Source organism: Chanos chanos, chromosome 4 (genome assembly GCF_902362185.1).
Source record: "Chanos chanos chromosome 4, fChaCha1.1, whole genome shotgun sequence".
Lineage (NCBI taxonomy): Eukaryota > Metazoa > Chordata > Actinopteri > Gonorynchiformes > Chanidae > Chanos > Chanos chanos.
This window is the reverse complement of record NC_044498.1, coordinates 4,274,500-4,296,999: the sequence shown is the minus strand read 5'-3', so window position 1 is coordinate 4,296,999 and position 22,500 is coordinate 4,274,500. Positions and strand designations below refer to the sequence as shown.

The following is a 22,500-nucleotide window of genomic DNA, read 5'->3' as shown; positions in this document are numbered from 1 at the left end:
CAAGGGACGGTGGGGCAGTGAGGCTGCTGTTTTTGTAAGATCAGACTTTCAACCGACCAATTAGTTGTTTTACACACATGGAACCACTGAACAGGTCACACATTCATTTGAGAGAAAGAGAGAGAGAGAGAGTGAGAGCAGTCAAGACTGCTTTAATTATAGCCAAGCCAGATAACCCAGCAATCCACAGATAACAGAGTCTTTCTCTGCTTACCCCTTCCTCTCCCCCTTCTTTCATCTCAGAAAACTGAAGCAATTGGTTCTCTCTCTCTCTCTCTCTCTCTCTCTCTCTCTCTCACACACACACTCTCTCACTCTCTTTTTTGTGGGGCACTTTGAAAACTCTTCTCGTCGGCTTCTCTTTGGTCTGACAAGCAGCTAGCGTGAGGCAGAAGCAGACAACTTTCTGACAGCTGTTGAATTCTCCACTTCGCAAGTTTTTGACTTAAAGCCGGGAAGGCGCTGCTATCCATGTTTTTTCCATTTCAATGCCTCTCGTCCATTAGAGACAAGCACAAGGGCTGTGTGTTATTGCCTCAGCATGTGCGTGTGTGTGTGTGTGTGTGTGTGCGTGTGTGCATCCACATATAATTAGTGGCAAAACCCTGACATGCTGTCACTATTGGCCAAAACAAGCAGAGTTTTCCAAGCTCTTTTCTGCCTTTTTAATGAGGCCAAACAATGCCTGAAAAATGAAATAAATGCAAATATTCGCCGTCATATCGGTTTACATCCTCTTTCCACCTGTTTGAAAGGTGCTGCTGAAACTTGAGGAAAGTTTTATTCATCACCACGAGACCTTTGATTTGAGAAGTGAACAGAAAATGGGTTTGAAACACCTGTTTTCAATAACTGTCCGCACCGCCTTTTTTAAAGGTTCTTTTAACCGAATCCCACGAGGTGAACGCTGCTCACTATATGAGACATTAGGTGTCTACTACTGATGAAACTAGTCTGTTCTTATGACCAGTGAAAACTTTCAGTGTGTCAGAGTCACACTGTCTTTGCACTTACCCCAAAGACGGAACGCTCTCCAACAACTGTGCCCGCAAATTATTATTAGGCAATTGCAGCCCATGGCCAGCTGAATATACATATAATACGAGGTGCTATTCAGGAAATAATTCCGAGGATATGGTCCGAAAATCCGAGAATATTAACTGGAACCCGAATAAATGTGGAATGGATTTAACGGGTTTAAGCCTGAGAATTACGCACTGAAAAGTGAAAGTCGTCAACCAGCGAAGATTAAAAATAAGACCTCAGGCAGCAAACTGATCTGCTATGAGGTTTATGCAGGTGCAACAGTGGTGCAGCAGTGACAGCGTAGGAGACCAGTAGGTTTGTACATTCGGTCATAATTACTTCACTCAGCCAAGAACGTGTTTGACTCTCATCTCCAAAACTGCGAATTCGCAGAGAGAGACAAACAGCGCACACTTCACATACAGGCATCTTTAACTTTAAGCAAATGTTTTTTTGGCATGTGCGTGTTTATGAAGTGTCTCCATTCCAACGAAAACATCACGGAGTGGTTGTTAGAGGTGAACGGAATGCAACTGGTCAATGTATAACTTTAGAGGCTTTGGCATAGATTCAGAGCTATGGATGCGGCGTCGACCCAGACACTTTTACAGGCGTGTGTGTGTGTGTGTGTGTGTGTGTGTGTGTGTGTGTGTGTGTAAGCAGAGCAGTAACTGACGTCTCTGAGAACGTTGACGTTGCACAGTGTTATGAAGTAAAACACTCATCTGAAAGTCAGGCATCTCAAACCATTCGAGATCCAATCCAAGCAGTAAATTCATCTACGTCCTCCATTCACCTACAAGTACGTTAGAGCTTCTGGTGTTCTTTGAATAGGGGGGGGGAGACAGTCATTCATTCATCAAACCTAAACAAGCAGCTTGAGGAAGTCTGTTCAATCTTTAGTGCCTTGTATACTCTATGCTGCTTCATAAATGCGAGTGAAGACATTCGAACGCTTCCAGGTCCCTCTCAGTGCCCTGACTGACACTCCATTGTGAACGCTAATCCACCTCCACCAACCTAAATACAGTCCACCCCCCCCCCCCCCCATCCAAACAAAATACATCCTTTTCTCTCAGGCTGGAAGAGTGACCCCCCCCCCCAGAACAGAGCTACATGATAAACAGGATGTATGTATCAGAAAACTGTACTGCGCGTGTGTCTCTTCTCCCCCTGTATTAAAGTAAGCGGAATGTCAGATGGCATCAGTCACATGGCTTAGATCTCCACTTTCTAGCATTTTCCTGGCTCGCTGCCAAGCAGGTGGAACAGATCAGCTCCGAAGTCCATTCTCCTTGTTTTTGCTCGGTGAGAGCGAGTGAAAGAATCAGTCAAGCTCCTGGTCAGCTGATCAGATGAAGGATTTTTATTTTATTTTATTTTATTTTATTTAATTTTATTTCACTGGACTCTTCTGTTTAAGTTATCTCTGAGCTGAGAAGACAGCAAAAAAAAAACGGGTAGGAAGTTCAGACTGAGTAGGAGAGAGGCATATACATCCACGTTACAATCAGTCTGATCAATGCCACGACCCCAAGACTGGCTCGGCCCGGCGAGAGGCAGAGGAATTACAGATTGCTCAATTATATCGTCTGATAGCAGAACAGAGAAAGTACATAAGCCAGTGTGTCCTCTTAAGAGTGAGTGGGGCTAATGCACATACCATTTACGAAGATTGGACTATTATCTGAGGTATAGCTTTTGCCAAAAAAAAAAACCAGGGGAAACAAACAAACAAACCTGTAGGGAACGTCTGTACAAGCGCCTACACCTTTTACGGATTCAAAGAACTCATCCCGTCTCTTAGAAAACTCCGACCTGTCTGTTTTCGACAGACACAGCATTCTGAGAACGGATCACACTTTCAGCCATATTACAGGCATGTGTTACAAACAAGCACAAAATACATCTAATTCCACTAAGCTGGAGAGGGTCTTTTCTGTTGGGGCCACACTGCATGGTTAATAGATGAGTTTCCTCAAAGTATCATGGAGTATCAAGTGTTTGTCTCACAGTCTCTCTGGTAATGTTGGAGAATATGTATCATTAATGGAAAAAACTTGCCTAGAGTGTGGCTGCATAACTGACGCAGGACCTCTCACCTCACACGTCCATGGGTTTGGAAGGATCATACAGTGCACTGAAATTCAGCAGGTCTCAGGGTTTGCAGGGAAGAAGAAGAAGAGCAAAGATTCACTATCACATAAGCTCTAAACTGTTTTCACTTCAGATTGCAAAAGTCCCGCCGCCTGGGTTAAATGCCACAGAGAAACAACCACGTGAGCATGAAGAACCCTGGATGCACTGTGAACTCAGCTGGAGGAATGAGCTGCTTGAGCTCACTGGGCACACAGGACGTCTGCCGTATCGACTTCACAAAAATCATTAATCGTTAGGAACAACAAGTCCAACATCAGCTCCAAAGTCCTGTCAAATCTTTAAGACGCCTCAAAGGCTCCCCAAAATCGCGATCTGAATAAGTTTCGCATCTGCGTTTACAGCAGCGGTAGCACAATCCTGCAGCCGCAGACCCAGTTAATCCTCTCTGACCGTCTGCGCAGCCGTCCTCTGCCAAACCAGATGCCTTTTTTTAGAAGGCGACGTAATGTGTTAAGTCAGAGGAGAGCGCAGCTGCAGGCCGGGCCCCGGCGCTAAGGAAGAGTGGGCCTTGATTGGCATTTATGGCTTTGTAATAACATCTTCCTGCCTGCTCTGCGCTCTCACGGCGGTGAGAAACAGGGGCTGCCTTATCAGATCAGAGGATCAGCAGGAAGCAAGAGAAACCCGAACCAGGGAGGTTTTTGTGTTAGGCTGATGGGACCTGCTATGTGTGTGTGTGTGAGTGTGTGTGTGTGTTGTGTCATGGGCGAGGGAGGGGGGAGGGGAGCGAGGGAGGGAGGGGTCACTCTCCAGAGCACCCTCCAACTTGAGAAAACCTACAGACGAAACAGCAAGGTAGTCTGGGAAGTGAGGAGGGAGGCGGGGTAAAGGAGGGATGGGGGGGAGGGGGGGTGTTGAGGGAGGGTCTTCATACATGTCTCAGAAGCTGCACTGAAGAAAATGGCTTAACTAAACCAAACAGGGGCTTTCAGAAGGGGGGAAAAAACCATCCAACAGACCTCCATATAAAACAGAAGCTCATTGAATCCATGTCCAGCAAAAAAAAAAAAAAGAAAGAAAAACCCACAAAAAACAAAACAACAACTACAAAAAAAAAAACTTCTCTAAGACTTTCAGTGTGATAATGTGACTGACTGTGATAACAGTTCTGTGTGAACAGAACAAGTTCAATCAAAAAAAAAAAAAAAAAAAAATCCAAATTGAAATTGCTGAGACTTACTGAGGTTAAGTGAGAGACATGATATGAAAGGGGGAACTGGTGAAAAAAAGAAGAGTTTTAGCTGCAGCAGAGGTTGGAGGGTTAGCGGCAATGAAATGCGCCACTGAATGTTAAATGAACCTGCCGAACTAGTAGCATGCATGGAATCAATGCTGTGGCTTTGCAGTACAGGAGGAGGTCTATTACAAGAAGCTACATTAGAATTTAAAGATTGAAATGAAAGATTTTCTTTTTCCTTTAAAGCAAAAAAGGGGTCGCAAAAACAAACAAACAAACAAACGGAAAAAAAATGCTAAAGTGGTGAAGGAACATAGCACGTTGTACCCTTTGGTCTTGTCTTTTGTTGGGAACTGTGTCAAGAGAGGGCGGTGGAGTGGGAGGCCCACTTTGACTGCAAAGCCAACACGTGTTACCGTTGACAACCCCGGGCTGGGAACTCCGTGTACCAGTAAAAATAAAGCTTGTTCAATTTGGCGTACTGGGCTGCAGTCAGTCACCAGTATACTTCAACAGAGTGGAAGCCCCACCCACGTTCATCTGGACCTGCACCAGATGGATCCACTCACGGAGAACTCAAGGGACTCATGCATTCTGGGGTCTAACGCTGCAGAGGCTCTCATCTAGAATAGACCACACTGCAGCTGCCTTGGGCACCAAACTACAAGAGCTGTAGTGTCCAACAGCCATTGGTGCCAGACCCAAAACAAACATCAACCCACACAAAATGGCAGCGCCGAACTGACTGAAAGTTGTGTGTGTTTGTGTGTGTGCTTGTGTGTGTGTGTAGATTTCACATCCATGACTAAACGTTGTGCGTAGGCTTCGCATATATTTACGTGATTAAAGGCACCTGTCGAAGGGAGGCGATGTTAGACGTAGCTAGTTGTTTGCATTAGCCGTTCACGTTTTCTGTGGTAACAAATACTTCAAAATAAATAATAATACAAATAAATAAAGAAATAATAAAAAAAAGAAAAAGTGGGACAGCGCAGACCCACATATTCAGAATAATCATCTGTAAGAGCAGACACATTAAATCAAAAAAGCCCCCCGCCCGCCACCACACTGCATAACACAGACACTGTGTGAGGTCACCCTGCCATGCATTAGCATAGGTGAAGCAGATAATACATCAACATATGGCAAGAGTGGCTTGGCCCAGCTGTAGGGAAGTGAATGGTAGTCATAGAGAATGGTAGTCATAGAGAGAGTGGAGAGGAGAAGGAGGTGTAGGGGGAATCAGATTAATCCTTCAGCCTTTTCGATTTCTCCTCCAGAATTCATGGCGTTCCATTAGGAGACCTTTCAACACGTCTGGAGTGTGACTTAATGGAGGTGAAGTCTGGGCTTTGTGCCTCTTGAATCGAGGTTATGCTTGATGCAGAGTCATTGACAGACAATTTTTTTTTTTTTTTAATGTCACGTTCTGAGGTGCAGCACCCGTGTCCTGTTAATAAAGATTAAAGCTTGCCTCAGGCCATAAAATTGACCCGACCTGACAAAGTATCCTGGTTAGCACGGTGGATTAACGATGAATCACATCCGTTCGGTCTGCTCGGCGTGCTTTCAGAATGAAGTAAAATAAAAGAAATTCTCTTCTCTTTAAAAGTCGTCGACGGCGACGTCCTCGTCGCTTCGGAGGGGAGACGGGCCAAGTTTGAGACGTTAAAAAAAAAAACTTCAGAGGGCCACAGTTTTTGTGATGTGACCATTTTGGGTTTTTTTGGGTTTTTTTTTGTTTTTTTTTAATTAAAAAATTCCCAGTCATCTTATTGATGGCACACACACACTATATACAGGTAACTGCCCAAACAGAGACGCAACACTGACGCAAAGCGTCTTAATTGGGCGTTGATTCTCCACCAGTCTCCAGAATGGGCTCAACGTGCCTTGAGGTAGATGCTATGAGTATCTGAAATACTGAACCTACGCGGACTCTAGTCCTCCCTCTGAAAAAAACGCCATCATTCTGCATTTTGTTGACGGTAACGGAAAATACTCTCTTGGAGGCAGCACTCCAGGTTCTCCCCAGTGTGCCCAGCTGGGTTGAGATCTGATGAATGAGATGGTTATGTCATATGGTTTACACTGTAATTATGTCTAAACATATCACTCTCGCCATTGGATGACTCATCGGCTCATGGGCCTTACTCTTCCACTGTTCGGTACACCGCTGATCTTGTTCCTAGGTGTAATAAGGGGTTTATGCAATGTACTGTTGATGTTGTATTTATGGTCAGCTGATTCAGAATGGCTCATCTGTGTGGCCTCGCATCTTGGAACAAAAACACAGTCATCGAGGTCATCGAGTATGTTTATTCTACCATTGACCTTAGCTGGTGATGTCTTTCCCTCAAACTTCCATTCTCTTCGCCACTGTTGCTCAAGAAACATTGGTATTTTGAGCAGTCTTGATCACTGAAGTTCTTGCCAAAATCACTCACCTCGCTTTCAGAGCCTCTGAAACGGCTCTGTGGCCGTGGTAGCCAAAATAACGGTCGATGAAAACCTTACAGCATTTCTGTAAATAACCCAAAGAGACGTCCTCTGCTTAATGAACTGAGAAAACCACACCTCAGCCTGAAGCCTCATGTGCCAGATCACTCCCTATCTCACACCAACCCCCCCGCCCCCCCCCCCGGCCCCATTCACTCTCCTGGTTCCTTTATTTTGGCAGTTAACAGGATTTTACCCATGCTGGAGAGCGTTGGCAGAATGACGAATAATGCAGAACACAGCTTCGTCACACTCACCTTACCGGGGGCCGAAACGCATTACAGGAATTCTCAGTGTGAAACTGATAGAAACTGATCGGTGGAAGTGCTGATGGACTCTCACTGGTGGCACACGCAGAATAAACAGCACCTCAACAACATCAACCACACCTGCACGCCGGAGCATCGGCCCGGGAGCCTGCGGGGTTTAAATCGATACTCATTCCCTCTGCACAAGGAGCTTTCATACATAATTGTTTCTTTCTTTCTTTATTCTTTTAACGCTATTTTGGCTCCGGATGAACGCTAATACCTGTGGGTTTTTTTTTTTTTTTTTTTAATTTTAAACTCGCGCGACTATTTTGGTTGAGGGAAAGCGGCGTGTGGCACCTCTTTTTCATTATCCTGACATTCTTCCGATAATTACCGCGCGTCATTCGGTGCCGCTGCAGAAAATCCTCACAGTCGAAAAGACGGTGCTGTAATTTCATTTTCCGAAGAGGACACGTTGGCGGCCCCTGGGCGGAACAGAGAGAGAGAGAGAGAGAGAGAGAGAAGAAACAGGAAGTAGGCACATCAGCTTTTCCACAGTGGTCGTCTGTGTCAGCATGGACCCCCTTTGATTCTGTTCACAGTAATTAGAGGGGCTTCTTTGTTAAGTACAGTGTCTCTGTCAAGGCGGCTATTAGGATTTACTATATCCAGTTTTGAAAACATATATTTGGTCACAAGAAAAATGATATGTATCATATATATTATATTACCGGTACCATCATAATATAATGTGATTTAGCTATTAATTATGTTGCCATGGTTTTGAGGATTTCCATTTTAAACAATAATTCCATACAGTGAGTTTTTTTTTTAGATACTTTATGCTGTTACAGTACTTAAGTTGCAGAAAATACAGTCCTCTTCATGTAATAGCTGCTTACGCGCAGTCAGGTTTAGCGCTGGGTAAATAACGACAGAGATCATTTCACTCCTGTGTTTTTGTTTTGTTTTGTTTTGTAATTAAGCTTTTTGCAACCTAAAACAGGGTATTAATGGGCTCTTGATTATAGAGCCCTCCCATATGTCTGAGGGAGAACGAATCCGTTCTTTTGATTCGGGAGCGAGACTCGGAACGCTTGGCTGGCACTGGAATGAGTGAGGGTTTGTTTTAGGTTCAATCAACGCTGCAGAGTTTTACACTAGATCCCTCCACCAGACCACCATCTGTGGAAAGTTGGATCCGGGTTGCGTTTAGGTAGATGCCTCTTTTTACGCAATGAGGGCGTCTGTAAGCGGCTTTTGGTTGTTGTTTTCTGTCAGGCTGATATATCTGCGAGGTGAGACGAGGCAGCCAATAAAATCAAGCCGCAATCACTGTAAAATGTGGGTGAGGTGGAGGTGGAGGTGGCGGTGATGCTGATGGGGAGGGTGTGGATTTAGAAAGGGGGTGGAGACACCCAGCTGAGTAATGAACTCCAGAACACACTGCCAAATCTACTTAATGTCAGGCATTTTGGGGGGAGATATATATATATGCATCTAAAAGCCTGGTTTCGGCCTTGGCTCTCATCCAAATGCAGTCACATATCTGAAAATGACGTGGAAACAACGCTGCAATGTGAATCAACCAGGCCAGGAAGAGGAAACTTTGTACTGTGCTATTCTTTGGTCTCTCACTGGCAGAATGAATGGCTCCATCTCTTCTTCTTAGGGTGTTTTTACACCTGTGCTTTTCAGTCCAGTTCAGTTGGACTCTGGTTTGTTTTCCTCCTCGATGCAATTCGTCTGGGCAGGTGTGACCACAGTAATCCCACTCGGGTATGGACCAAAACAACCGCACAGAGACCCTTGAGAGGAGGCGTTCTCGGTCCGGTCCCAAACGGTTCATTTCTGGTGGGATCGTGATCTGACCTTGATCCGACCCAAGTACCTTGTGTATTCCACAGGTTTGACCTAAATGGCTTGTCTTCTCTGCAAAGTGTGAAGGAGTATAGTATATTCAAGATATTTCCTTGAAGTGCAATCAGCATTCTGCTGGTATACTTTTGCCTGGCATATTGCCCAGATAATTACCATGGTTATGAGCAAATGCCAGCTCTGTGGTTGGCCCATGTTATATTGCATAGCCATGTTTCACTCACAGAAATATGCACTAGTCCAGAACACAGGACCTTCTTCCTGTATTTACTCTCTTGCTCCCGCCCCAGACACATCTGACCAATAAGCGCAAAGAACGTTCTCACATGGTTTGCTGTGATGCATTTTGATTCGCTTGCATTTTCCTCTGTGTGAAAAGAAACCGAACCAAGGGGAAAACGCTCCAAGTTTACAAACTCACCAACTGATTCGGACCAGAGCAAACAAACTGTAGGTGTGAAAACGCCCTTCATTACCCCTAATATAATCTGTACCCGCAGAAGAACTTGGGTCGATCCATTGATGGGCAGACGGACAAACAGATAAAGAAAGAAAGAAAAAAGATCAGATACAAAAATCAATGATCAAATACACACAAAATCTGCCCAAGTCAGAATCAATATATTATACGTTGAAGAAAAAACAAACTGAGAATGACATAGAATGAGGGCAAATGTTCTTGTTGTGATCCTGTGGTATTTATTCTCTTTTCATTACATAAACAGCTTGACTGTAGTTATTAACATTTCCTCTGGCTAGCTTTACCTGTTTATCCAATGTGCTTTGACCTGTGAAGAGGGAGAATGAATAATAACCACTGAATCATTAGTTAGTCACTGTGAAGTCACTATGCATCTACCACTAAGCATGAGACCACAGACCTAAACACCACATGGTCTAGTCTTCACAGACACAGAATCTGTGACGGTTTAGCAGGAGAGCCAGCAGCCCTCTAGAGGTCACAGGGCAAATAAAGGGGGAAGGACGGGGGGGGGGCTGATCTCACGGTGGCATTTATCATAATTAGCCTCTGCGAGAACCATGGCTTCCTGTGCTAATCATGCAAAGAGGGAGAGGGGGGCAGGCGTTGGATCGACTTTCAATTTCGAGCGACGTACGTGACACAAGAGTCGGGTCTCTAATGCGGTCACCAGGGTAACCTCAGGATCGGTGGACAGAAGCACAGTTGGATGACAGTCCCAAAGGCAGACTCTTCTCTGTGGATTTGTGTGAACCACGAGAGAGACGCGACGAGTTTTAATGGGGCCCACAGACGGGTCAGATCAAAATAACACTCCCCTTAGCAAATGTTACTGAATGCGAATTGTGTTTTTTTAACAGGAGAAAAGCTGTCTGTTTTCTTTCCTTCTCTTAAAATGTAGAGTCTTTTATGGACATGATGGGCTTGCAGGGGAGGCAAAGAGATGGGTAATGCGAGAGAGGTACAGATTGGCCTCTTGAAGTGCACTGAGTGGTAATACACACACACACACACACACACACAGACATCCCTTAAAAAAAAAAAAAAAAGACGACCAGGAGAAACGTCTAATCAAACCCATGTATCTTGGCAGCGGTCCAGAGAGTAACTTTCCTCCTGTAGATTTAACATATACGGCGGTCCAGAGATTAACTTTCCACCTATAGATTTAACATATACGGCGGTCCAGAGATTAACTTTCCTCCTGTAGATTTAACATATACAGTGGTCCAGAGATTAACTTTCCACCTATAGATTTAACATATACGGCGGTCCAGAGATTAACTTTCCTCCTGTAGATTTAACATATACAGTGGTCCAGAGATTAACTTTCCTCCTGTAGATTTAACATATACAGTGGTCCAGAGATTAACTTTCCTCCTGTAGATTTAACATATACGGTGGTCCAGAGAGTAACTTTCCTCCTATAGATTTAACATATACAGTGGTCCAGAGAGTAACTTTCCTCCTGTAGATTTAACATATACGGCGGTCCAGAGAGTAACTTTCCTCCTGTAGATTTAACATATATAGCGAACGAGAGTGCTAGGAGGCAGTTAGCCCACTGGTACTGCTTGCTGACACACCCCCACCCCCTTCAGCCTCCCAACACCACACACACACATACACACATACACATACACATACACATACACACCCTCCACCTTTCCATTCCAGCTTCACACAGGAAGGTGTTCTTAATGCACCATCACGTATGCGGTGTTTTGAATTTCTTTCTTTCTTTTTTTTTTCAGGTCAGATGTTTAGGATAAGTCCTCCTTACCTCCCAGAGATAGCATCCAATGTAGAATCCCAAGATGAATTGCACTCGGAACCCTTAGTCATGAATAATGTGGCCAAGCCTTGAATCTAAATCCTGAAACACACAGCTCACTGCTGGAGCTTTTCGGTTTTGAACGGCGGGCGTTGGACAAAAAAAAAAAAAAAAAATGAATCGCTTTCATCTTATCTCAGGACGTAGACTTGTGGACGTTCAAAGTGACATGAAGCAGAAAATTACAAACGAATGAATGAATCGAACAAGACGTGGAAATCTCTGTAAAGCAGCAAGATCCAAACAAGACTGAACTCGCTTTCATAAGCCTGACGTGAAATTAAAAAGCCAGCCGAAGCATGGGTTTTCCAAACACTTCAACTTCCCCCGCGCCAGCCTTTAAAGTCGGCATTTATTTATTCACACCCACCCCTTTCTTCTCACGATTTAAATCCAGAGATTTAATTGAGTCTTACTAGATTTGTTCTACATAGTACCCCCCCGCCCCCCCACCACCACCAAAGATCTCCTGAACTCCTCGACACAGGACGAGAACTATGGCAGAACTTTTATGATTGGAATTGTCTATATGTCACATCACAACCAACCCATTATGACAGTCAATGAAAAGGCACAGGCCTTGAAAATGTCCAAATTACATTGTGTAATCATTTTTTACTCTAGTGTATATTCATTATGTAATCAGTTAAATAGTGATTAGGTAGAGACGTATGATTATAACTAACTTTAAGGCCTATTAAGTGTGTGAGCATGTGTGTGTGTGTTGGGGGGTGGGGGGCAGCTTTTTTCAGCCCATATGAGGAATGTCCCCTGCAGCAGGACACATAAGGTCAACGAAGGTTAATTTACACCCGATGACTCAGAGAGAGGACTAATCATTCCTGAAACCTCGGTATAGTCTAAAATGCACCGGACCATAATTTTTCTCATCAAGCCCTCCAACAGACTTTAATGGAGACTCACTTTTGGGTGCACTAGCTGACTGATTTCAATAGAGATTTTGACTGTAAAACACTGTGGAATTAGGGCAACATGTCAAGTTACATAACTTTAACATGAATGTGCAGCTGTTCTGAGCGAAAGCATTTTTGGAGATATGTGAAGCTGTCAGTTGTGTCAGATGACTGGACCATAGGAGAGACGTGGGGGAAAAAAAAACACTTAAAAAATGGAATTCTCATCTTTGGGCGATGTTATTTGGGCAACTCTGACCCTACTGGTCAAAGTTTCCCTGAAATAGCAAAATGCCAACCAAACATGACTGTCTTTATCAGTCACAGGCAATGGGTCTTAATGAGAGATTTCACTGGATGACAAGTTCGTTCACTTTTCTCAGTTTCCCTACATTATTAGTTTCTTTGGTTAAACTGTGGAAAAAAAGGTTTTTAATAATGATAAACATTTGGATTTTGAAAGAAATATGAGCCTTCTATTTTTTTTAATCTTTCTTTCTCTGAGCTTGAAGTTAATTAGGCAATTAGGACCGGCTCCATTTAAACGCAATTGAAACCACCGGCTCTGAAGCAACCACATAAAATTGTTGTAGTTTTTGGTCTGTTTTAAATCAAATTTTGTTTATAAACAGGTTTGTGTTTATACGCCGTTTTTCTGTTAAAAGCCACACTCTGTTCTCACCCGTTTCCTTTCTCTTTCTAAAATACTTGGTTAAGACCCCAAACATTCGACACAGCTGCAGTACGAAACAGAGCATAGATGCGTCGGTTAGATTAGAAGACGCCGTAGATCGCTTCTCGAGGCTAAACCAATCAGATTGGATTCATCCGAAACAGCGCGAGATTTGAGCTCTTAAAGCTACAGGCCCCCACCGGCAAGGGGGAGGAGTAGATGATACCTTTCATGGAATTACAGTGGAGACAGAGACGGAGAGAGAGAGAGTGCGAGGGAAAGAGGAGGAGGAGAGAGAGACACAAAGTTAATTCTTTCAAATGTGAAAGCTTGCAAATTTACAGATATAACAAAAGTCCAGACAGACGAAACATCGGCAGCCTACATTCTCACTCATAATATAAAACAGACTTACATGTAGTGTATCAGTTCCAGCTGATTTATTCATTTTTGTCAAGATACAGACTTCAGCATGACGACATGTAACGCATTTCCTTTGCTACAAAACGCAGATGGTCCATTTCCGAGAGTATATTGCACAAAATAATGATAAAAGCAAAATGTGCCATGAAGATGATAAAATGCAAAACAAAATCCAGTTTCACACCTGCTATTTTGGGACCCATTCACACCAATATACATAAACTCCTAGCTTTTACTATATTACACAACATTTACAGTCTTCAGTCTAGTACCAGCAATGAGGTCTATATTCCCCAAATTACATTATACATTATCGCCCTATGGAAACGCATCCTCAGATCTACAACTATACATTGCCTGGCTTTAAAATAACGACAAGGCATTTAGATGCAAGCTGATTTCTGAAGTTAACCCCTTGCATGCTTGAGCAAATGAAACCGGGTAGCAGAAGTGCCTGAAAAAAAACTCGCTGATAGACTCAGCGAGGACATTCCCTTTGTACTGTACAAAAATATGCCTGAAAATATCTTATTTTTTTCTTTTAAAAAGATGAGGTATGTTGGTTATGTATCAAAATGCTTTCCTGCCATACCTGTGTTCTAGAGCGGTTAGCCTGCTTTATCTTTTCCATGCCCGGAGGGGGAAACGGAACTGGTTACAAAAAAAAAAGCAACATTTGTGGCATACAGAAAATACAGAGAACCTTTTAAAAGGTTCATCCTGAACAGCGTTTGTTAGATTTGCCTCCATTTTTTTTTTTTAGTCCAGCCGTGCTCCAACTCCGTACGGATAAGAGTAGTGAGATGGGAATGCATAGTTCACATTTTACATTTTGCGGTCCATCTCAGTCGAGCAGTCTCACTGCAGTCCCACACAGGAAGAAAACAAATAAAACAAACAAACAAAACAAAAAAAAGAACCCAAACAAAAACCATAAAACCCTGTCGCGGTGACAAATGTCACTTTTTTGCAATAGTACCACGCTCGTAGAGAACACATTCAGGATTCCCTGCCTGTTTTACCCCTCCAAAAGAGAGAAGGAATCTCAAGAGGGGGAAGCATGGAAACCTGGAAACACGATGCCCTCACTGTTCCAAGTTAGTGAGGAATTCAACTTCAGTAAGTGAACACCAGATCTGAGAAGTTCGCCTCTAGCCAGTCCCCCGCAATCATTTCGCTGAGCTCAGGCGTACAATAGTCTGGAAATTCAAAATGAGAGCCAAGGCTGCCCTCGCTGAAGGAGTCCAAATCTTTATCCACTAAAGACAGACAAAGGTTTCCTGAATTAGAATTGGCCGGCTCCGCTCCGTGAGCACCGGACGCCAGATTTAGGCTGAAGTCAACCAGCAAGTCGTCTGCATCCTCACTGGAGCTGGACGATGTGGAGACTGACCTGAATGAAGATGCTGGTGAAACCGAAGAGGGGCAGACGGCGCTCTGTTTGGTAATGTTTTTGAAATTGTAGAATAATCTATTGGGGGTCACGCTTGCGTTTCTGGACTCTTCATACATGCTAGCGCCCTCCGATTCAGCCGTGGAGCTCAAAGTCGGACTGGCGGGTACTTTGGCAATGTTGTAAGGTCTTATCTGTTCGTCGTCCTCCTCCACTTTAATCCGAGACGGCGATTCATCTTCGTAGTCATCCTCATCGTCGTCTTCATCGTCGTCATCATCATCGTCCTCATCGTCGGTTAATTCCCTTTTTACTGGCTTGTTAACCTTTACGTTTGTGAAAACATAGCTGTATCTGTAGTCTTGAGATGGTCTTGTAGTGACGCTCCCAGGTTTGGCTGGTTTGAGTTTAGTGATTTTCTTGGCCGGTGTCTTGACAGTTTTGGAGCCTGGCTTCTCTGGAGAGTGTGCGGCTGCTTTCGAAGAACAGTCGAGTTTGGGCTTTTTCTTAGGTCTATACTTGTAGTCCGGGTAATCAGCCATATGCTGTAGCCGCAGCCGTTCCGCTTCCCGAATAAAAGGGATCTTTTCACTGTCCTTAAGCATTTTCCATCTTTTTCCAAGTCTCTTGGAGATTTCTGCGTTGTGCATGTCCGGAGACTGTTCCATGATCTTTCGCCTCTCTATTTTTGACCAGACCATAAATGCATTCATCGGTCGCTTAATGTGACCGGTGGCTGTCTTGCACCAGTCCGGCTTTAGGGGCACCGGACTGCACGCCATCGGCTCGTTTTCCTCGGTGTCCGTAGCCTCTCTAGACATGCTGTTCTCCGTCTCACTGTGCACCGTTTGCTGCACCATGATCCCGGCTTGAGGTCCGCACAGTTTCTTGCGGAAGTCCCAAATATCAAATATCTTTTTTTTTTCTTTTAACCCTTGTGAGATGCCAACGACGACTAACGTTAGCCTCTCCACCACAATCTTGGTCAAGCCTCTTTTCCAAACTTACCGTCTGCCTTCTTAACTAGTTATTGCGTTTTTCATATCGATTACGTCACCTACAATTATCCAATGGTCTCTCTCCGCTCCGCCCACAAGCCGCCAGACATCCAATACCTGACATTTGATTGGACTCTTGTAGTTTGTGGTGGGGTTTCGATGCTGTCTGGACTAGGAGTTCGAGACAAGCATATTGAATGAAAACCGGCGTGTGTTCACATTTGGTTTGAATCCACCGGGAAGAATACAATATGGTGTGATCCCTGCCACAGCGAAGTAGCATCATCGAATCATTTTTCCCCCTCTGTCTTTGCAACTACACATATAATTAGAGAAGATTTACAATTATTTTCAGCGTTATGAGTGAAAACTCTTGGTGGCGCCTGTAAGCTTTGCTTTTAACAAAACGTATCAGCCGTTGGAATTCGTAACGATGGTTTTTAGTAACTGACATATAAATGGCAGAAGTTGGCTGATTTAATCCATCGTACATTCATGACAACAGGTGCATTGCATTCTACAAATGCAACGTAGTAAAAAAAAAAAAAAAAAAAATCTGCTCATACCCTATAACCTAATTATGAAATTCAGTGGAAATTCAATGAACGCATTTCTTTTTGTTGTTTAACGAGGTGTACACCGTTAGAGGGAATGGGAGAAGGAGGGAGGGAGGGCTCACCACTGAATCTTGCTATATCAAGAAGCCAAGGGGAGCAGTCTCTCTCTCTCTCTCTCTCTCCCTCTCTCTCTCTCTCTCTCTCTCTCTCTCTCTCTCTCTCTCTAGACCACCCTTGCATTAGCCTTGGCTCGCTGCCAGCATTACCAGTGATAAAGCTTTCTGGTTCTCTGCTCTCTCTCTCTTTCTCTCTCTCTCTCTCTGTCTGTCCCCTAGAGGGCAATCATTTACCCCCTTTTGAATTGGCTTAGCAACCCAACCCCCCCACCCTTCTGGCTCAGTCTGTCTCTCCCTCCACCACAGCCTCAGCGCTGTCCCACCCACCCCATCATCTCATCTGGTGACACTTGAGACATACAGAGACAGAGAGAGAGAGAGACAGAGAGAGAGAGAGACAGAGAGAGACTCTTTCTAGCTTTTGAGCTAGTTTACTAAAATAGAGACATAATCTTAGGTTCGTTTCCACACACCAATGGTTTTGGTAACATCCGGTGAGATTGTCGCATATGATTATCTGATAATTCTGGGGATTACTTTGCATAGTGTACAGCATCATACACACGGTTTACTCAGGAGTTTTATTTTTTTGGCCAGCTGAGTGTGGCTCATGTTTGTGGCCCCTGGGTATTCATTCACTTTGTTCCCTCATCATCTTACTCAATTTCCTGGTTCAGTTCAAATGGTTTTGTGTCCATTTCCATTAATGAACTATTACAACCTTTTAGAGCACAATGAAAAAAAACAACAACGTACAGTTCCAAAATTATCGGGTGATTTTGCACCAACACTTTTATCCTGCTACGTCCAAGCTCCCGCTGTTGACTAGTGGATATTGGGAATTAGGTGAAGCTGTTTAATGGAAAGAAAAAATAAATGAAAAAAATAGTTCTACCACAAAGAGGAGAGAGAGAGAGAGAGAGAGAGAGAGAGCAGACACAAGACAGACAGAGAATGACTCATCTCCCCCGTTCAGCTTATCTCAGAGACTGACAGCCGCCGTTAACTCCACGCAGAAACGCTGAGGGGTTGGATCGATACTGATCCTCTTGACTCCTGAGCTCTGTGACACTGTATCTACAGGAATGTATCTCCTCTCTCCCCAAGTGCTCCCAAGAAAGACGAGTTTCTTCAATATGTCTCCCGTGCTAACACTACGGGGCAAAGGCCCCTGTAGATCTGAGTCAATGTACGGCGGACTAGCTCACTGTTTCCCCAACCGGCAATGAAATCCCACACTTTCAAACCCTCTCAGTCATTACAGCACGCTAATGCTTCCATTTGGTTTTTCAATGGATGTTTCTCCTCTTTTTCTTAGTCAGGGTGGGCCCCTCCTGAAAAGCAAACTGACACATGCAAACTGTGTAAGACACACTCTGAGTGTTGAGGTTATCTTTGAGAGAGAGAGAGAGAGAGAGAGAGAGAGAGACTTTCGACAGTGGTGTGTGTGTGTTGCAAGACTGCTGGGTCCCTATTGGCATAAATAGGTTAAAGAACCTTAGCATCCTGGCCATTGATTAGCAATATGGTGCCTGGCTTTGCTCTGAATTGGACGGAATTGCGCTAACGGCTGTTGTTAAGAGGTGCGAATTTGTGAAGCTCTGTATGCGAGGCTCTGGAAAAGGGCCGTTGAGATGGCTTTGTCACGCTTGCATTTCTCTCTCTCTCTCTCTCTCTCTCTCTCTCTCTCTCTCTCTCTCTTTCTCTTTGGTGGTGCAGATGTATAATTGAGCTGTTCTCACAGGGAATGTTGTAGTTAAATGCTGTCACACCGAAGTGAAGCTTGATTGTGACCGTCGTGTCACAAAGCTTGTGATGGTGTGTTATGAAATTACGACTGCCAGGAAGAAGCGGGAAAAAAAAAGGATAGAATGGCTCCAAAATTAAAGATGGATTACAGCTTAATTGCCTGATTTCAATAAAAGACATTCTGCTGAAAAACAAAAAGAAAAGAAAAAACCTCTCACTTTGACAGCATGTTTTATAAGGATAAGTCCTACGGAAAACGTCCACTCTCTGTACTTACTCCGATTCTGCTACCACAACATAGTAAACTGCTTTGTCAAGAGACTATACAGTTTGTGGTGTAGCTTCACCGGTCTCTGTGAGGTTACACCACATGACTGCTGTTTGTCCTACCAAATGACATCTCCTGCAGTGAAGTGAAGCGGGAACAGGCGAGAGAGAGCTGTGTTTATCTTGCATTAGACACGGAGTGTGTGAGGTACATATACTTACAGTAACAGGGTTGACCTGACTGTCTCCACACACTCTCAAGGTCAGACGCTTTGCAGGCCCTTGAGTCCAGACAATCTCCGCATAAATGTAAACACAGTTTGCTTAAAGCTCACATGTGTGTTTGTCCTGATTAGTTGTGCAAGTAGTGATGGCACTGCTAATGCATGGGAAGGTTATTCTTTTGTGTGTGCAGAGGAAGATGGGTGAGAACATTTGCATTAACTGGCTTTCTGCTGTCCATTGCTTTTGTATAGATATGTGTGTCAATGTAGAGATGCATTTCTTAGAACCCCCTGGCCCCCCACCCCAGTCAGGAATCAGCCAAATGCATAGAAGAAGAAGAAGAAGAAGAAGAAGAAGAAAACAGAACTAAAATGAACTGCAGTTGTTTGCTAGTTTTAGATTTTTGTATACTTACTTTCAAACTCTTAAAATAAACCTCGCTGTTTACTGTGGCCCGGCAGTGAAACCGCATTCTTTGAGATTTCGTTCTGTTTATTCAGCACGGTAAACAACGATGATATATTCCCACACAGTCATCAAAGACAATACTGTATGAACTTATTCAACTTTTACACTCCAGAACCCCAACATTTAAGATCACACTTCCCCAATGCATGTGTTTTGCAGTTTTCTGTCCGTTGGCTTTGTTTCCTGACTCAAAAACTTGACTGCTATAGTCAAACGAAACATTTAAAATCTTAAAATAAATCTTATGGATTGAGAATCTCTGTTCATGATTATGAAGATGAAAATAATTTATCAGCTGACTAAAATGAAGCACCAGGGGCTTCCGCAACAAAATGAGAATGTGTTTTTCTTTTCTTTCTTTCTTTCTTTCTTTCTTTCTTTCTTTCTTTTTTGACCGGAGGTGCTCTGTTTCATCTTTCCCCCGAAGCCAAACAGTGGAGTTTAAACGGGCTGCGCACGGCCGCGTTTTTTTCCTGCGATGTGACACGGCGCGCTTGTTTACTTGTTTATCTTGTAAATAGTAAACATGTATTCTGGATCTCTCTGAGGGCTGTGACCTGCTATAATGAGAGAGTGTTCGGGCTAAAGCCAAGGCCTCTGTGGTGATGGATTGCAGTGCCAGCGGAAAACTGGCTGTTTTTTTCTTCCTTCTCCCCCCCCCGACACGGGGGGAGGCTCACAAGGTGCAGACTAGTGGACGGAAGAACGTGTGTGTGTGTGTGTGTTTGCCCTTTTCAAACTATTGATTTCTGGAACCAGTTTGGTGTCATGGTTACACGTTTCTTCTCTGTAAGACGGTTAAAACCATAATCGACGTCTGCACCGGTTATCACTGCTCCCTCTTTGCCTTCCTGTCTCAGAACAGACGAATGATGCATTTTAAAAAAAACAAAGCACCGTTAGATGCCTTTGAAGAAATTTAATGATTTTAATGTCATTACGGCACAGTAACGATGATACATTTACTTCTGAAACTTGTCTACATCACATTCTAAACTGTGTGTATGTAAATGTATGACTTTAAAAACATTAACAATATTTATATAATGTTTTACATATATCTCCAGTTGATCTGAGAAACCCCAACCTCTTAATCAGTCTTCAGTATAGGCTTTGATAGTATTTTCTTGACTCATGTGCCTTATATGTGTTGCAAAGTTAACTGGGTAATGGTTGTGTAAAATAGACTGAACGGGGGAGGGGTGGGGGGGGTGTATGGTGGGTGTGTGTGGGGGAGGGGTGCATTTGATCTCACACTGAGACCCTCATGCTTATAAAAGAGAGGCCATTCAATCTATCGGTGTGAGAGATATTTTAAGGCAAAGCGAATTGTGACAACCATTCATCTGTGACTGACCGTTAGCAACACCACAAACTAAAGAGGACATTCCATTAACATCTATGACATTAGTCATTTTGAGTAAATTTCAAACCAAATTACAAACCATACATATACACTGCTATATACATACATACATATCTATATATCTATATATATATATATCTATCTATACATACACACACACACACACACACACATATATATGTGTATATATATATATATTGCTCCAAAACTTTCTCTTGTCTTCGTTGCAAGTTTTCAGATTCTTCAGTTGTAATGTTCAAATATACAGCTTACTCCTGTAGCAGACGTTTCCTTTTTTTTAAAATGCCATCTTTACAGTCACAACTCACTTTTTAGCAGAGAGAGAGAGAGAGAGAGAGATCAGCGTCTGAATTAGCAAGTTGTTGAGAGCTCGCTCACTAATAGCTGACAGCCACTCGACGCTCATCTCTTCCCGCCGTGTGGCTCTCCAGAGCACTCCAGCCAGAGCGCTGAGACAGTTACAGGCACGGAGAGGACACCATTAACCCTGAGCAAATAAGACACAGGTGAGAGTACTGGAAGAGGAGAGAGAGAGAGAGAGAAAGAAGGAGGGAAAGAGAAGTAGCAGGGATAGAAATAAAGAGAGAGAGAGAGGGAGAGATAGAGAGGGAAGGAGGAGAGGAAAGCAGGAGGTGGCAGGAGCGGTGGGGAACCAAGAAAAAGACAAATCCAAAGATAAGGATCAGTCGCTGATAAAAGAAGAAGCTATTATTTCACACCTAGTTCATCTACTGTTGACATCTCAGTTAATTACCCGGCGCCTGGAGAGCGCGGGCGCTCTCGGCCCGGGCGTGATAAACACGACGGGGCGAAGCTGAGGTCGCCCGACGGAAGAGCCCGGAAGGACCCCGTAGGTAACATTATCCTCCACTGTCGCTTTGTCAAACCCACCCCATCATCATCCATCAGAGCAATGTCTCTCTCTCCCCTCTCTCTTTCTCACTCTCTAATGAGCAGAAACTCACTTATAAACCGCAGGATAAGGGGAGAGAGAGAGAGAGAGAGAGAGAGAGAGAGAGAGAGATAAAAACACTCTATGAATATCGGCTAAGAAAACAAAGGACGAAGTTACTTCTATCATGTCTTAGAGCTTAACTAACTGCAGGAAACAGTGGAATTCCCATAGAGTGGGACTGTATAGAGGAGACAGCCCACGGTACGGATGTTATTGTCACTAGCCTTGATGCTTACTAACAGGGAGGACAGGTTTGCCTGAATGACATGAGGGAAATCAAAGGATATAACCGTGCTTTGACAAGAAGATTTTAAAAAAATGGAAAAAGGTGTTTCACTCAGACACAGAAACAGATAGACAGCAAGCACCTCCTTCTTTTTAAAACAAGAGGAAAAACCTCCTCTTTTCACATTTCCCTTCTCCCTAATCACTGTGCCTTTTCCTCCCTTGATTTTTGTAGTTGTAGAACCTGGTCACCAGCTCTCCAGAACGGGGTGAGATTGAAAGGAATCGCAGGGTCGAAGGTCACACACTGCCTCTGAGGTCATACAAGTTACCTACAAGAGCAGCTGTACCGTGTGCTTGTCCTCGAAACACGGTTCTAAGGATCCAGGTTTCTGTCTAGTTTTAGTGAGTCAGTTAGTCACCAATGCAATCTCTAATTGTCTGAATAGAACACCCACCTGTTCCCCGTGTTCAGAACAGCTTCTAATAGTGAAGTGGGTGAACTCTGGACCTCCAGAACTGGATTTGAGGAATCCAGATTTAAAGAGTCGCGCAGCGTATTCTCAAAATTATAGATTGTAGATGAACTGTTAAGCCGTGTCCAACAAAAGCAAGAGAACAAAGATAAAAGTGTTGTCTAAAAATACAGATATCCAGTAAACGGATATCCAGAGACTGGCCAGGTTGAGTTTAGACTGATCTGGGATCAGGCCTGGTGTGTCAGCTGAGTGGCAAAGGTAGCATGCGTGTCCTCTGTGGTTTTTCACAGCTCATCAGTCAAACGCACGTCATATGGAGCATGAGAGTGCATCTCTTGAGAAGGAGAGAGAGAGAGAGAGAGAGA

The 22,500-nt window shown here is 43.8% G+C and overlaps 1 protein-coding gene across 1 annotated transcript; it reads right to left on the bottom strand.

The window, feature by feature from the left end:
- Positions 1 to 14,432: 14,432 nt before the first annotated feature.
- Positions 14,433 to 15,569, bottom strand: sox11b (SRY-box transcription factor 11b). Its single transcript, XM_030771827.1, has one exon. The coding sequence runs from the start codon at positions 15,567 to 15,569 to the stop codon at positions 14,433 to 14,435; it is 1,137 nt and encodes a 378-aa protein (XP_030627687.1).
- Between the last annotated feature and the right edge of the window lie 6,931 nt (positions 15,570 to 22,500).

What these genes read in the sequence shown, in the direction of transcription:
- sox11b (XM_030771827.1), bottom strand. Translation starts at nt 15,569, where the DNA reads ATGGTGCAGCAAACGGTGCACAGTGAGACGGAGAACAGCATGTCTAGA.